Below are 14,914 nucleotides of genomic sequence, written 5' to 3' on the forward strand. Positions count from 1 at the left end.
TTTGCTTGCAACTCTCTGAGTTCAGCAAAGCCAAACACGATCTATTGTCTTGATACACTTGTATAGGACATTTCACAGAAACCCCAATGTCCTTAAACAGTTGCATCAACCATTCACAATCCATGAGTGAAAATGACAGAGCATTGAGTTCTGCTTCACAGGAACTTAGGCTAACTGTCGTCTGCTTTTTGCACAACCAGTCAAACAGGCAGTGGTTGTACATGTAGCATACTCCAGAAGTGCTTGTACCATCCGCGGTGTCACTTCCAAAACTTGCATCTGCAAAGATTTCAAGACCTCCAGTCTTCTGACTGGTGAACCTCAGCCTGTAGTGCATAGTCCCTTTCAAATACCGGGCTATGCGCTTCAGAGCTTTCCAATCCTGAACAGTAGGATTGTTAACATGTCTGCTAAGCAGGTTAGTGCTTACAGCAATGTCAGGTCTTGAACATCTAGCAATGAAATTCAACTTGCCTAGAATGCATCTGTATAGCGTTGTGTCAGAAAACGCTTCAGCAGTACTGTCTACCTGGTAACCTGTCACCATCGGTGTGTCTGCTGGGTTTGCATCAACCAAATTCAACCTGGTTAATACATCAGCAATTTTCTGTGTTTGGTGTACCAGAAAATTACCTGCTTGGTCCCTCTCCACCTGCAGAGAAAGATAGTTGGATACCTCACCAAGATCCTTCATGTCAAAGTGCTCCTTCAGCTGAGCTAGGGTGCTTTGGTAGAAAGCCTGATTCTTCCAAAACATCAGAAGATCATCAACAAAACATAAACAATACAGTTTGTTTTGCCCCTCCTCCTTGACAAACACACACGGATCAGCTTTGCCCTGGTGAAAACCTAGAGAAAGTAACGTTTCAGTGAGTTTTGTGTTCCAACACCTGGCACTCTGCTTGAGACCATATAAGGATTTCCGCAGTTTACAGACCATTCCCTTCTGTATCTGCATCCCGTCAGGTGGAAGCATGTACAGCTCCTCCCCCAAAATCCCGTACAAAAAAGCTGTATTTATGTCATGATGGGAAACATGCAGTTTCTCCTCCGCAGCGATCTTGAGCATCAGCCGAATGCTCTCATATTTGACCGTGGGTGAGTAAGTCTCGTGGTAATCCTGCCCTGGTACCTGTGAAAAACCTCTGGCAACCAATCTGGCTTTGTGTCTGACAACCTTGCCATTCTGGTCTGTCTTGGCCTTGAAGACCCATTTGCTGCCAACCAGTCTCATCCCTGGGACTACCGGTACCAGTTCCCAAGTTTGGTTCCTATTCAAGGAATCAACTTCAGCCTTTATGGCATTAAGCCAAGGCTCAGCATCTTTAGAGGTTAACTCCTGGACCTCTTTGAAGCTTGAAGGTTCCCACACCTTCTCTGAGCTACTAAGAACAGCAGTTGCCGTCTTAGCAAACTCATCAGCAAATCTCTTTGGAGGTCTGCCTTTGGTCGCCCTTTCAGACCTGCGAACTAGACGCAAGTCTTCTGGACTCATCTCCTCCTTCTTAGGAGAAAAGTGACCAATGGTGAACAGTGGTTCTTCCAGTTCATTGTCAGACGCATCAGATGGTCTGACTGAGGCCTTTGCGCTCTTGTAGTCTGCTGTGTCATCACTGTCACTGACAGCAGCAGCAGCGCCGCCCACTGAACTGGAATCCGAACTCTGATCATCATCATCATCATCATCATCATCATCATCATCCTCAGTTTCCTCAGCTTTCTCAGCATGATCTGCTTTCTTCACATCACCTTCATCCTCCTCTGGGTAACTCTGGAAAATTCCCACATTTTCCCCCCACTTAGGATTGTACTCAACACTCCTTGTGAACTTTATGGATTTTGAGTTAGTCATCCATACTCTGTATGCACCTTTATCGTACCCCATGAACAAACCATGTGCCCCACGCTTCCCAAGCTTGTTGCTTTGTGGGGTGTGTACCCACATGTCAGAACCAAAGATTCTCAAGTGCTTGGTGTTAGGTTTCTTACCAAACATTTTCTCATAGGGAGTGCAGCCAATAGGTGATGACAGTCTGCGATTAAAACTGTAAACAAAATTCGAGAGAGCCTCCCCCCAAAACTTCTCAGGGAGGTTGGCATCATGCAACAAGGTTTTTATCCCTTGCAGCAACGTTTGATTTGCTCTCTCCGCAAGCCCATTCATCCATGGCGATCTAGGCGTTGACAAGTCATGCTGGATTCCCTTCTCAGTCAGGAAAGCTTCAAACTGCTGAGAAGTGAACTCCCCGCCCCGATCAGTAAACAGACAGCCAATACGTTTACCATGAGCATTCTCCAACCAAGCACAGAATGCCTTGAACCTAGGAAATGCTTGCGATTTCTGCTCGAGCATAAACACATGAATGTACCTGGAAAAAGAATCAATTAGAACCATGAAGTACCTTGCCCCTCCCAAAGAGGGCGCTAGAGGACCTACCAGGTCTGCGTGAACTAGCTGGTAGGGTTTGGAAGCCTGCCTGCTAGACTCCTTGCCTTTTGGAGCAACCTTCACCTTGTTCTCTGCACAAGATACACACTTCATGTGAAATTTACAAGGTTTGATGTCCAAACCTTCAACCAACTCAGGCATCTTGGCTAGCGCTTGCCAAGAGAGGTGACAAAATCTTCGATGTGCATCATGAATGCATCCTGCATGAAGAACCTTGTTAGTTTGTGCAACACAACAAGTATCAGCATTAGATATAACAGCATTGTCCTCATAAGTTAGACAGAACAAACCATCCATCAACTTTGCATGCAAAAAGTCCTCTTTGCCTTTTCTGATGACACAGACATTCCTCTTGAAGGAAATCTCAAAACCACGCCGATTTAGCTGTGGGACACTAAGCAAATTGTCCACAGCTCCTGGAACAAAAAGAACATTACTAATTGTAGTATGCAGACTTTCAAGTTTCACAGTCCCAACTCCTGTAGCTTGCAAAGTCCTTCCATCAGCCAGCTGGACCTCTCCATCTTGAGGTGTGAAGGAGACAAACAGATGGCGGTCTTTGGTGAGATGGCGCGTGGCCGCAGAGTCAACAATAAACCTGGCCTTCCCCTTCGAAGCAGATTTGCTGGCAAACAAAACCTTGTTTTCCACCAGCATGGGCTTTTGCAGCTTGCCTTTAGCCTTTGGTGAAGCTGTGCCAGCATACATAGCCTTGTTTTCCACTGGCGAGGGCTTTTGCAACTTGCCCCCCTGCTCCTGGCCATCAGACGTGCCTTTAGCCTTTGGTGAAGCTGTGCCAGCGAACAAAGCTTTGTTTTTCCCTGGCCTTCCACTCCCCTTCTGCTTCGGGCCATCTGCAGGCTTTTTCCTTTGTTTATTTCCAGTCTTTCGACAAAACTTCTGAGTATGACCTTGGTTCCCACAGTTCCAGCACTTCACAGCTGCCAACGCTTTGGCTCCCCCTGGAGGCTGGAATGCTGTCCCACATTGCTCCCCCTGAAGCGCACAAGCCGATTCAGCTGCATTTCTCCTGTCGTATTCATTTTGCAAAGTCGCCAAGACCTTTGTAGCAGTGAGGTCTTGCGCAGGGAGGGTCGCCAGCTGACTTGACACGGCATGATAGCTTTCATCCAGGGAGTCCAGGATGAGAATTGCAAACAGTGACTCAGGCATATTGAAACCTCTCTGAGTCAATTCCTGTCGGAGATGCTGCAAATGTAAAACGTGGGCTCTAAGGTCTTCCCCTGGCTCCAAACGCTTCCTGTGCAGCTTTCTGAAATAAAGCAACACAGACCCAGCCTCTTGTCGGAGATGACAGGCTCTAAGCCCGTCCCACATCTCACGGGCACTGGCCTTGCCAGCCAGGGTGATTAACTCTTCAGGAGCTACTGAGAGCAAAATTACCCCCATGGCTTTCGAGTCCCGTGCACTCCATTCATCTGTCACAGGGGCTGGGGGGTCCTCAGAAATAGTATTCCACACACCAAGCCTTCTCATCTGGCCCTCACAGTACCTTGCCCAGGTCTGATAGTTGTGGCCATTTAGCTTTAGTGGACACGGAGCAGCTTCAGAGGATTGTAAAAGATCCATCTCAGCTATTTGCTTCAGCCGGGAGCCTTTATGCCTTCAAAGACTCCTTATCTTGGCTCTCATAAATCACGAAGCCTGCTTGGCTCGGCTCCCAGGCCAATTAGGCCAGCCGGACATCAAAGACGCTGCTGCGGCAACAGAAAAGCCTCTTCTTTCGCTTTTCCAACATACCTTTCAGCAGTCTGTCGCTGTCTTACTCTCCTGCAAGTGCCGTGAATCTGGGCCCATAACCTGTTGTTGGGATACTGCCAGGGAGATAGAGTCCATCTGAAGCTGCCAAGCTCGGTGCCGGACGATCCATCGACCTCCCGTAGTCACGCAGTATCAGCTATTTAGCGACACTAAGCCTCTGGCTTAGTGCACACTCTTAACAGCAGAATTCACACAGCAAGAAGTTGCACAGCATGAGAGCAGAACATGCATATTTACAGTTTATTTGGCGTTGGTCAGAACAAAGAAGGCATGACCGTCTGCTCCGACTGCTCAGGCAAAACAGAAGAAAACGAAAGGAACAGATAGCATAAACATCCTGTGAACAGGAAATACGCAGGCTGTGACACAAAACATCCTGCTGCTTTTTAAGGTGGAACGGAAATATCCTAACAGGGGGGGGGGGGTGCTTCAAAAAGAAAAACAGGATACCTAAGAAGATTGACTGATTGGTAGATCTTCCTGAAACTCAAAAAATAGGTCTAGTTGCAAGCCAGTTGAATATACAGTCATGCCTCATGTTACGTTTGCTTCAGGTTGAGTGTTTCCAGGTTGTGTCCTGCAACCTGGAAGAGTTACTTCTGGGTTTTGCCACACGCGCAGAAGCACAAAATGGTACACAGAGGTACCACTGTAATTTGGGGAGTCTATAATAACCAACCTACCATATTGTATGGATGGCTGCCCTACTTGAAAAGAACACATGAATATGCACCAGGTTGCCATGGGGTTGTGACAGTTCGTCATCATTCCCCTACTACAGCCTCCTGACTCTGAGAAGCCATTCCTGACAGCTGTTGGACCCTTTGGAATGCAATTTGATGGGGCATGGGAGACTGCAGCAGGTCAAGGGAATTTGTAGAATTTGACTAGGCTACCTTATAGAAGCAAAAGACCACTTGTGCAAGACATCTCTGGATCCAAGCCAGTGACTCTGTGTGTGTGTGTGTGTGTCCGCCCATATTGACACAGCACAGTTAAGGAAAAAATCCATGCTGATGAATGATTCCTGTATTGCTCCATCCTTCTTGGAGCCAAGAGAAACAAACCATCAGGCTGGAGTTACCATGATGAGTATATCAGCACTCACAACTTGTTTCTCTGCAAACCATGATAGTAATCCAAGGTTTGTCCTTGGCTTACCAGTCATGGTTGATTTGGTAGAAACTATTAATGTTGGTTCACACATCATGATAAGTCAAGGTTTGTGGTTTCTCCTGGCTATAGGGAGTAAAGAGTGAAATGGGAACAATTCAACAGCTTGCACTAGCATGCTGTCCATTCATGGTAAGAAATAGTTTATGACTTACCATGTCATGTGAACAGGGCCAATTCATATAATTTCTATCTAGGAAATCTAGAAAATAAATCTGGTATTCTAATTGTTGTTCCCCTTTTGTCATGCCATATGCAATGGCTCATCTATCTAATGTGTACTGTATATACCAAAATAGGTATCAGAATAAATGTTAGTTTATGCAAAATCTTAGTAACAATGTGCTCTTCTTTATCTGCTGAATGTGGATACCTTTATAAAAGACAATCTAAGCTGAGTTCAGGGCCCTCATTTTGATCATGATTTGTTCATGCTCTGGAGGTTATAGGATTGCAGAGCTCCTATGGTCTAAACGATTTCTCTCTTCCTTGTTGAAATTGATTAACTTTGGATTTCATTTTGCATCTCCTTTTTAGCTGTTGATTCTGCTAAATTACTTTTTTTTATTCTAGTGAAGCCAATTAACTAAGCTCGGTGTTGATTGGGTGTCTGGGTCCATAAGGAACCATTCAAGCGAAATAAATAGAAATTGACTCTGTTAACAAACACTTACAAATTAGATCAAGGTGTCTGGGCTCTTAGTACAAAAATGGAAGATGTTCTTGATCTGCCCACACACATGTTGAAGGAGCATCCTTCATTTATATACATAGATATATATGCAAATTATAAAATATATCTTATCTTTTTTACATTTGGATTTCTCATACAGTTGGATTTATTCATGCATAAGTTAGGCTATAAAATATTTAGGTCATTGTTTAGATCAGCTGCAGGAAACCTTTGGCTTTCCAGATGTTGCTGACCTACAACTCCCATAATCCCTGGGAATTAGCCATGCTTGTGGATGCTGATGGGAGTTGTACTTCAGCAACATCTGGGGGGTCAAAGGTTTCCCCACACCTGGTCTAAAAAGTTGCATTTCATGACCGTTCTGACACAGAAACAGTATGAATATAGTATGATTATATGTATACTCAACAACAATATGCTATCCCTTTCCCCCCCTTTTATCTTATCATTTAAATACACTAGAGATCTGGTTAATTCATTGACATTTTGATATAAGATCACTTACACATGGACCAGCCTTATATCCACAGTGTTAACATCTGTAAACAGATGGAGGTTTACTGGTATTAAGGTTGAATGATAAGATTAGAGGGAACTGCAGAGTTATTTCCCATGTAGGTATTTCTCTTTCACAGTAGCTGACAATGAGACTGAATGATGGAATCCAGACAAGTTATGAGATAATGCTAAACTATAGTTTTGTGTAACGCAAGAGCCATACTTCCATACTACTGTTTGAAGCTGGCTTTGTTTCCATCAGCCATAGTTAAGAATAACCACAGTTTGTCAGGTTTTGGACACAATGGCAAAGAGTGGATAGATAGAAACAGAAACAGAAGCATCCAATCTCCTCTTTGTGGTGGTGCCAGAGGAGATTGGGGACTCATGAGCCTGAGTTTTGTATATAGATATAGTTTTATATAGATATAAATGTGCACTCAGATAAATATTTGTTTTGGAATTATAACCACCATCACCATTTCAACTTGTTAATTAATTGTTACACAGAGTGTCTTACAACACTTTTAAGAACATAAACAAATGATACCATAGAAACAGAACAAAACAAATTGCACATAACAGTCGTAGGAAGCTATGCGCTTCACTAGTAACAAAAGGTGTCATTGGACCTCCAAATTATTCTGCAAAAGACAACCAGCACTACCAGTCTTGACAATTTTTAATTTCTTTTTGCTCTCTATTTCAGGGCTATTCTTTATTTCCCACCAGAGCTGCTGCTTCCTCAAATTCAGTCAGGAATTGAAATGAAAGTGCACCTAGTCACCTTCACTATCCCCTAATTTGTTTCCAGTATTCAGTGAATCTCATATTTGCTCTGTTAACACAACCTTGCAGATAAAACCACATAGCACACACATGTGTTAGTTACTGAGAGCATGAAACAAACAAAACCCCTAGCTTATGAAAGTTCGTTTGTTCACCAGGAAATAGTTCTTACTTGTCACAGATGGCAAGCTGAGCAGCTTTTTGGAAGCCTCGACAATGTGTTCTTCACCTCTCTTACTTGCACAGAGTGCTTCAGTTCAGTCTGTATTCAAGCTGACATCCCTTGTCTTACACTTATTGTATTTAATAAAACAAGGAGAGTTCTAAGTGGAAGTGAATTAATTTAAGTGTTCTGGGCATTGTAGCACATGTTCCTTTGCACCAATATTTGTGGAATGTTTTCATTATTATTTTTCTGTGCTTGAAGCCAACCTCGAATCAGGAGACATTTTTATTAACCGGGAATAAACCAAAAGGAAGACCCTACAGGCATAGTCTTTTAAATCTGGAACAGAATGGGTACCTCCTCTATTCAGATTATGTAAATCCAGATTTTGTTACAATTTGCCCCCACTGAGAAATAAAGTAAAATATAATTGCCTCTTTCCCCCTTGTCCCTTAAATACTAAGATGACATTCAATTAGTATGCTAAACAAGGTGCCTCACTGCCTGCATATATTAAACAGTTCCTAATCTTTCACTTCATATAACAATTTTTGTCTGGCATAATTAAGACTTTGGTATTCTCTTGGGCAACTAATGAATCTTTCCCTACCTTTCCCTTTTTGTGCTATGATTTAAGTAATGTACAATTGTATTTCTATCACACAGACTCTAGGGATGCATTATTAAAAGTCATCAGATTTCTCTTGGGACTGTACTAGAAGTCTCACAATTGATCTTTCTCTGTTACATGTATCACTTAAAGAGCAAAGCTGCCATTAATCACAATATTTTTGTTGATGCAAGCCCAGTTCAAAGTTCTACACTGCATATAAGTTTCCTATTTTTGTATTAAATTGTGAGCACTAACACAATGCAGGGCAAAAAATGTCCACATGAAAATATAGCCTTCGTTGCTACATACTTTATTCACATCCAGCTATACTTTCTTAACTGGGTGGGGAACTGCATGTTAGGTTTCCATTTCCAATCCAAAGGCTATTCCACTCTTTAGGGGTCTTTTAAAAAAATAATATTTTTTATTAGGTTTTTGATAATTTTATACATATAAAACATAACCTTTTCAAACATTTAAATACAAGGTTCTTTTGAACCTTCGGACCGCCTTCCCTCCTTCCATGAATTCCATATTTAAAATTAAGTTTGCTTCATCTTTTACCTTTATCTATCTATTAATTAGGGGATTCAGGTGGTGCTATGTTCTAAACCACTGAGTCTAGGGCTTGCTGATCAGAAGGTTGGCGGTTCGAATCCCCGCGGCGGGGTGAGCTCCCATTGCTCGGTCCCAGCTCCTGCCCACTGAGCAGTTCGAAAGCATGTCAAAGTGCAAGTAGATAAATATGTACCACTCCGGTGAGAAGGTAAATGGTGTTTCCGTGCGTTGCTCTGGTTCGCCAGAAGTGGCTTAGTCATGCTGGCCACATGACCCGGAAGCTGTCTGCGGACAAACGCCTGCTCCCTCGGCCAATAAAGTGAGATGAGCGCCACAACCCCAGATTCGGTCACGACTGGACCTAATGGTCAGGGCTACCTTTACCTTTTTATCTATTAATTAACCATAAAGGTAAAGGTAAAGGTACCCCTGCCCGTCAGGGCCAGTCGTGACTGGCTCTAGGGTTGCACGCTCATCTCGCTCAAGAGGCCGGGAGCCGGCACTGTCCGAAGACACTTCCGGGTCACGTGGCCAGCGTGACGAAGCTGCGTCTGGCGAGCCAGCACCAGCACTGCACACGGAAACGCCGTTTACCTTCCCGCTAGAAAGCGGTCCCTATTTATCTACTTGCACTTAGGGGTGCTTTCGAACTGCTAGGTGGGCAGGACCTGGGACTGAATGACGGGAGCTTACCCCGCCGCGGGGATTCGAACCGCCGACCTTTCGATCAGCAGGCCCTAGGCTCTGTGGTTTAACCCACAGCGCCACCCGCGTCCCTTAATTAACCATAATTATCATAAATAATTCCACATTACAAGTGTCCTTACATCCCTGCCAAAGATTTTAACTGTTTACAGTGGTCTTTTAAGTAAATTACAATTTTACTCCAGTCTTTAGTAAATATTTGATCTTCCTGGTTTCTGATCTTCCCTGTCAGTCTCGCCATCTCTTCATACTCCATCAGTTTCAGCTGCCATTCTTCTTTCTCTTTGGGGGTCTCCCTCCATAAAGCTGCAATGGGAAGCAAGGCTTTTGATTCAGTATACCCACTGCCCCTTCTTTACTATTCAGTCTTTTCACCACCTACATTTACCTCTTCCCTCCTGGTAGCCTTCTACCTGCTGAGCCTCTCACCATTAGGCAAGCCAGCCCCAGCCGCTGAGCGCAGCTGTAGTCTTGTGACCTCTGCACCTGCAGTCACTCTGCATCTCCTAGCTGCAGCACCAGCTACAAAGCAGAGACAGGGCCACAATTGTTAAAACAATTGTTTTAACTGTGTGTTGTTGTTGTTGTTGTTGTTTTTAAAAAATCTTTTAACTGTTTTTAATTTGTGTGGGGTTTGATGGTGGTGGTGGTAGTGTTCGTTATTCCTGAGGAAGGGAATATGTGCCTGGGAGGAGATGTGCCCATTATATTTATTTGGTAGTTGTGAATTTTTATTCATGCCGATATATTTTAATGACGGACGATTAAGAAATATTTTAAACAAAGCAAACAAATATATTTGCATGGTAACCTCTTAACAAATGCTTTGCAGAGCTTCGTTCGTCGTTCTGTAAATCAGCTTGTGCTATGCAGCAGTTTAAATATACCTAAAATGCTGTTGCATGTAGCATAGACTTTTGAGACATTGTTACATGTTTCGAGAGGTTTAAATCTGTTAGTCCACCAGAATGGCTAACCTGTAGCCTTCCAGATGTTGCTTGGACTACAGCTCATATCATCTCTGAATACTGGGCCTTGCTGGGTCTGATGGGAGTTGTAATTCTGCAACATCTGGTTTGCCACAGGTTAACTGGTCTGTCCTCATGTGTTTGGAAAAGGTACAAATTGTACACATCCTTTGTATTTTCAAACAAATGAGCTCTAAAGCCTCCTAGTTCTAAGGTAAATTGGACCCTTAAAACACATTCAGCAAATGCATGCATCCCTTTTCCATAAAGGAACAGGCTAAGCAAAGAGGATTTGCTTGTGTCTGTCATTTTTTTGTAACAAACAGTAGCATTTTACAGACCTTAATATTTTAAGCCTGCTTTTGCTCCCCTCAAAACTGCATATTCAGGTTGCCAAGAAGCATCTGGAGCTATAAAAATGGATTTATTTCAAGAAAAATGAATAATTTACTTCGCTGAAATCTTTTGGCTGAGCCTTATTTCTGCTTTTAACTATAATTTGTTTGTCTTTTACAAATATGATGCTGCAGGAGGAGATTCTGCTGCATACTCAGCTATATTCGCATGTTTAGAAGCTACTGTGTAGTAGATACTGGAAATTTAAAACCCACTGTTCAGCTATGTGTGTGAATTTGTATAAAGGGGAAACACATTAAAGTTCACCACACTCTTGTGTTTGAAACCCTTATTTCTCACCATAAAGCTCGAAGTATCTTATTGCCTAAATTTTTAACTAACTGACCACAGCTGTTAGTATCAGCTATAGACAGATGCATTATTGCAAACTGAAAGTTCTATATAAATCATCATTGCATATATTTATGGTGATGCATTTTAATACTGCTTGACATTCAGGGATCAGCAGTGGAATTTCTGGCAGCACGGTCTAAGATAACTTTCAGAGAGCAGCTAATTTTAGTAGACAATCTACAACGATCTAGTTCTGAGAGGATCGTATGAAATCTAGCCCATGGTGTCCTGAATTTCCTTTCCCTCTTAATTGCCGTACTCTCATATAGAAGACAGCACATCAGATATCACTGAACATATGGTAGTAAAACAAGGACAGGTATATCTGGATGAACTTCCTTACATGCCCCATTTCCGTCAGGGATTTTGATCTGTTTACATGAATGTGATAATATTAGGAGCCCTTTATTTATGAACTTCTTCTGGAAACTGAGGGGGGATTATTTGATGTTGCTCACTGGCAAAATGCTCACCAGTTATGAAAAATGCTTCCTCTGGAGCTCCCACTGACAATAATGTCAATTTTTAGATGCCAGCTGTAGACTTTTCTTTCTCATTGGGCTTTCTGATTGACCTGAGTAACTATCCAGTCCTATTAACAGACAGTTGAGTTTTAATGAACCCCTGCTTTTTTCATGATTGATTTAAGCTTTCATATTGTAATACATGCCAGGGTCATGTGGCAAAGGGTGACACCCATCTGTAGCTTCCAAGGTCATCTGTCTTTGTTTCAAATTACTGCCTGGTCTGGATAGCACTGTCTTTCCAGTTAAGAAGAGAGACAGTAGCCTCAGGCAGCAGTGGTGTCTTTTCTTCCCATAGGGCTTTTCTCCCTAAGCCCCTTGACTATTCTTGGGAGTTCAGAGCTACATGTACCTACCTCTTAACTAGCCTGATGCCTTAATACACCAGAGGCAAAGTCTAGATTCTATCCTGTTTCCAGTGGTGATGCTAGAGAAAGGTTGGAGCTCAAGGATAGTCAAGACCAATCATGCGGCAGCTAGACTGGTGACTGGGGGCGGCCACCGAGACCACATAACACCAGTCTTGAAAGACCTACATTGGCTCCCAGTACGTTTCTGAGCACAATTCAAAGTGTTGGTGTTGACCTTTAAAGCCCTAAACGGCCTCGGCCCAGTATACCTGAAGGAGCGTCTCCACCCCCATCATTCTGCCCGGCCGAGGGCCTTCTGGCGGTTCCCTCATTGCGAGAAGCAAAGCTACAGGGAACCAGGCAGAGGGCCTTCTCGGTAGTGGCACCCGCCCTGTGGAATGCCCTCCCATCAGATGTCAAAGAGATAAACAACTGCCTGACATTCAGAAGATATCTTAAGTTCAGGGAAGTTTTTAATGTGTGACAACTTGGTGTATTTTTGGTCTTTGTGGAAGCCGCCCAGAGTGGCTGGGGAAACCCAGCCAGATGGGTGGGGTACAAATAATAAATTATTATTATTATTATTATTATTATTATTATTATTATTATTATGGATAGAGCATCTGCTTTGCATGTAGAAGTCCCCAGGTTCAATCCCCAGCATCTCCAGCTAGGACTGGGGAAGATGCCTTGTGAACAAAGTTAAATGGTTATATCCCATTAAATTAACTCAGTTTTATTCTCTCTCTCTCTATATATATATAACTCCATGTCCTCTAATTGGTTTCCAATTCTGCTGTGCAGGGGAAGCCTACATGAGGCTCAGCAGATTACCTGAAGCAGAACACTGGTATGTGGAATCACTGCGGGCCAAAACAGACCACATCCCAGCTCATCTCACATATGGGAAACTCCTGGCTTTAACAGTAAGTTGTTATTATTTATTATATTTCTATACCACCCTTCATCAGAAGATCACAGGGCAATTTACAGTTAAAAAAACCCTCACAAATACATAACTATCGGGAAAGAATATTTTCATTTTGGCTAAAATTCTAGTGTTTGTTTCTAAAGAACAGACAAAAGCAAATATTGATGTTATCTTAATAGCCGGACTTCTCAAAGTTTGCCTTTAATTCAGCATTTATTTATTTTTTAAAAAACCCTAATAGGCTCCCTTTTCCCAACTCTGCTCTCTTCCCAACTCATTCCTCAATTTCCCAACCACCACTGAATCTGGAGAGAGAGGACACAGTGTGCCCCGTGCCCCAAAGCCAAACATGACCGGTGAGCCCTGAATAGGAAGAGCTGTTCCCCCAGACCACAAGACAGGAAGATGAGCTCCTCCACAACAGACAAATTTTGTTGTTCATCCTCTGTTCCCTCTCCTCAACCCAGCTCATAGTTACGCTGGGGTATTATAAACCTATTGCCTTCTGTTCTAAACCATGGGGCTCCTTTCAGCAGGAGGTGGTTTTCTTCCCATCCCTGTGGAAGTCTCTGCTGCTGATGGCTCGATGGTCCATTGTCACGAATGGTGGGACTGCAGCTTGTTGCCAAATGAGGCATTTGGCTTTTCCCCATGTACATGAATGAGAACATGGACATGAATGAGACAATTCTTCCAGAGACACCACTTCAGTTGCGGCTTAATCCTGTCTGCATCCCTGGTGATATCAGTGTTTGAAATAAATTGGGAAAACTGTGGCTTGGAGCAGGTCAGCACTTCAGGTTTTCAGCTATAGATGAGAGAGAACTTTGACCAAACCCTCAGAGGTAGGCTGGCCATCGGTTGAAACAAGGATACATGTGACATTATTGAGATTTCATAGTTGTGTGTACATGATTAGTAAAACAGACATATCTTGCTGTCTCAAATGTATAATTTGCCTGAAGTATTATGGGATCTCCTAGGTAAAACACAAAAAACAAACTAAGCGACAGGATATATGAAAGTCCAAGGGGGGTGGGGGGAGATATGAGGCTGTTGCGACAATTTAAAGCCTATCAATGGTTTTGTCTCTTTTAAAAGGACCGTCATAGTTTTAGATACCTTGAAGATTTAACATTCTTCACCTTGCAGAATGCTTTTCTCACGCTCTGCTTACAGGTTATGCCTTCTGCCATGTTGAATGGCAGATAGAAACAAGCTCCTGTCTCCCAGTGGAATTGTATTTGTAACCTGAATCAAGTCAGAGAATGTAATCAATTCTGTTCTATAATGTCCTTTATATGATGGGCCAAGGGAAAATGGAGGATTTTGGCTAGATTAACATCCTGTTCTGACAGAGAAATCATCTGTTTTCTGTTAGAAAAATTACATCCTTTGTGACATATAGAACAGCACTGTATGTTTTAACTGCAAGGAAACTTCAAGTGAAAGAAGAGTAAAGGATTAGGACAACTAAGGAGTTCTAAGAAGATACCTGTAATAGATCTTTTTTAGATAATGGATGTTTTTAGTTTAACTTAACTGAGAATTTTATTGTATCGGGTTTTTTAAAAAGTTTATTTTTTTGAAATTTTACCTGAAAACTCTCAAGGCCAATGGCTAATACAATAAAGCTGATGGTGACTTTAGTTTCCATACTTCCTGCAATTGTTAGAGTTTTAAGGCATATGTTCTTGTGTGAGTTTAGCATATAATATGGTGCCATATAAAATGTTTGTGTTCATAGAAATTAATGAAGTGCACTAAAGTTATGGTGCTCAAAGAAGCATGAATTAGTGCAGAAAACAAATAATGTGACTTCAAGTCATTCATTTGAAACTCATTATTCATGCCCGTGTCAGTATGTAGATAAAGCTTTCCCAGTTTTGCATAGCACTGCTCTAGATTTTCTGCTTAACCTTGTTTATGTTATCACATTTTAAGCACAAATTTTATCTGTGTTC

At 42.5% G+C, this 14,914-nt stretch overlaps 1 protein-coding gene across 1 annotated transcript in view; it reads left to right on the forward strand.

The window, feature by feature from the left end:
- Positions 1–14,914, forward strand: part of TMTC2 (transmembrane O-mannosyltransferase targeting cadherins 2) — a 192,264-nt gene that overhangs the window by 139,786 nt on the left and 37,564 nt on the right. The window contains exon 8 of the mRNA XM_083573344.1: positions 12,824–12,945. Coding sequence (XP_083429470.1) covers positions 12,824–12,945 — 122 coding nt within the window. The remainder of the gene's footprint in view (positions 1–12,823; positions 12,946–14,914) is intronic.

The sequence above is a fragment of the Podarcis filfolensis genome, assembly GCF_964270895.1.
Source record: "Podarcis filfolensis genome assembly, chromosome: 10".
In the NCBI taxonomy this organism is placed as follows: domain Eukaryota; kingdom Metazoa; phylum Chordata; class Lepidosauria; order Squamata; family Lacertidae; genus Podarcis; species Podarcis filfolensis.